A 2,260-nucleotide genomic window follows, 5' to 3' on the forward strand; every position below is an offset into this window, starting at 1 on the left:
TATGGACCGAAACACAAACTAACCCTAACCACAAGGACCATTTGTGTAATTTACTCTAAAGGATATATTGAATAACCTAATCTAACAAACCATGTTTCGAATCCTTTGTTCTATATGTTAAACACAGTCTAACAATCCTGACCTTCTAATTGCATGTTGTCATTTTTAACCAGTCTTTGGGCAGAGTAAATCCATGTTTCGAATCCTTTGTTCTATATGTTATAAATAATTTCCCACTTAAAAAATGGTCAGCACAAATATAGATCAAAGTAATCCAAAGACATGAGATCAAAATATTCAAAGCAAATGGACATCAAAAGAAAGACATAGTTGACACATTGTGCCCCTTGTACCATAGAGTGAGTGAAAACTAACATGTAACAACAAACCAAAAAAATTGCAACATATGCATAGACAAACACTAATATCATTTTTGTTTGAGATCAACTTTCAAGCAATCATGAGGGAAGTACCATACGTCTGCATTAAAAAACACGCCATTTCCACTTTTATAATTGTAAGCACGTTTCTTGTAAAGCTGCAACCAATAGTCAAACCACAACTCTCGTTTGATAGCAGCACTATGCTTCAAGTCGCTAGCAAAAAATGCATATTCTTCCATTGTCTTTTTATTTGGAGACACCCATTTCATTTCACCAAAATCTAGTTCATGAACCTCATACTCATCAAAAGAAAAGCATTCCATAGCATAGAGGTTTTCACCAGAACATACAAACTCCATAAATACCATGTCTGAGTCCAGAATATTCTTGGTTTTGAGTAACATCAGTTTGGGTTCTGGATCAAGTCCCAGTTCATATAAACGAGAATTGATGTCAATTGCATATATCTTCCCCTTGAAATCATGCACATCAATGATGCCAGAAGGGGAGGAGACATAATCCCATTCTGCTTTACCAGCTATTGAAAACCATATTTCAGAGGTGCATCTACATAAGACCACAAGCACCCATGCAGATATTGAAGGTGAAAAGACTAGAATAGCCCTGACTCTTACTTCATCAGCTTCTTCTTCATCATCAGGTACAGGTTCAAGATCCCTGGGAACTTTGGGGAAACGAAGTCCATGCCTTGTGATAGGATTCATAAGCCAAAACTCACGTGGCTTTAGCCCAAACAAGACCAAATAACCACAAGTTAGTCCAACACAGGTCTTGCCACTGGATTTGGGAATGCGTAATTTGAACTTTTTTCCATCAAAGTCTTGTAAGGAGTAATCTCTCTTATTACCCTGCTCAGAAATCCATATGGAAATGGGTGGTCTAGATGCCATAAACCTTGTTTTGTTAGAGAGTGCAACTGACCTCTATGACTTACAAACTCCACTAAATGCAACAAAATCAAAGGCTCCAAGTTGCATCATAACTAAATAAAGCAAATGATAGTCAAGATCGGACCAAGGAGTCATGGACCTCTTCCTGCCTAATCCATCACCACGATTCTGGCTTTTGGACAAACTCTTCGTCTTAGTCATCGCTGCATTTGAAGGAAAATTAAATAATCAAAACCTTACATTAAACCAAAATACCAAATTTAATCAAACCCTAGTTAATCAAATAAACATACTAAAATCCCTTTATATGCACCTTTCATTTGGCAAAATTGTAAAGGAACAATATGCAGGAAAAAAACAATTTAGTGCTGAGTATCGACGAAAACTGAGAGTAAAATACTGCAATGAGTTATTAAGGCCCTGTCGACCACTGGACATGAGCTAATAAACATCAAATTAATCCTTTCAAAAACGCACAAATCGAGATGTTGTGAAATAGCTTGCCTGGTTGAAAACGAAGAGGGAGCAATGAGGTGGTTTGAGAACTAATCGTGGATGCTCGAAGACTTGTCGCGATTTATTTGAACCGTTGTTTCCATTTCCGATGTTTCCTCTCCGACTAAATGGTAGTATCTTCAAATAGGTTAAAACAAAATAAATAAATAAATAAATAAATAAATAACAAATTGTCAAATTGTGTTTCACAAAAAATCAAGCCTTCCCCTCAAAGAGGCCCAGCCCGCCCAGGTTACACGAGTTCTGGACCAGGCCTGAGCGCATAGACAATTTTTTAGGCTATGATATTATTGCCTTTCGGCTTCAACAAATTACAAATGTACAATTTTAAACAGAGAAAACTCATCGCAATTCTATTATATTATCTATTAAAAAAATTATATTATATCTACATAACACGGCGACAATGAAATCTCTAAATATTATTAAAAGTGAACGCTTAATTTACCA

The 2,260-nt window shown here is 36.2% G+C and overlaps 1 protein-coding gene across 2 annotated transcripts; it reads right to left on the reverse strand.

Moving 5' to 3' along the window:
- Positions 1-245: 245 nt before the first annotated feature.
- Positions 246-1,932, reverse strand: LOC145041896 (uncharacterized). 2 transcript variants are annotated; one of them, XM_078990117.1, is made up of 2 exons: positions 1,799-1,932; positions 246-1,497 (listed from the first exon to the last, which is right to left on the reverse strand). In XM_078990117.1, the coding sequence occupies exon 2, from the start codon at positions 1,292-1,294 to the stop codon at positions 428-430; it is 867 nt and encodes a 288-aa protein (XP_078846243.1). In that variant the 5' UTR covers positions 1,295-1,497; positions 1,799-1,932; the 3' UTR covers positions 246-427. The 2 variants fall into 2 exon arrangements, with proteins under 2 accessions (XP_078846243.1, XP_078846244.1); XM_078990118.1 differs by lacking the exon at positions 1,799-1,932 and adding an exon at positions 1,608-1,789.
- Between the last annotated feature and the right edge of the window lie 328 nt (positions 1,933-2,260).

Source organism: Lactuca saligna, chromosome 4 (assembly GCF_052625555.1).
Source record: "Lactuca saligna cultivar CGN05327 chromosome 4, ASM5262555v1, whole genome shotgun sequence".
Taxonomy (NCBI): domain Eukaryota; kingdom Viridiplantae; phylum Streptophyta; class Magnoliopsida; order Asterales; family Asteraceae; genus Lactuca; species Lactuca saligna.

Excerpts from the sequence above, each read along its gene's own strand:
- LOC145041896 (XM_078990117.1), bottom strand. The coding sequence starts at position 1,294 with ATGGCATCTAGACCACCCATTTCCATATGGATTTCTGAGCAGGGTAAT.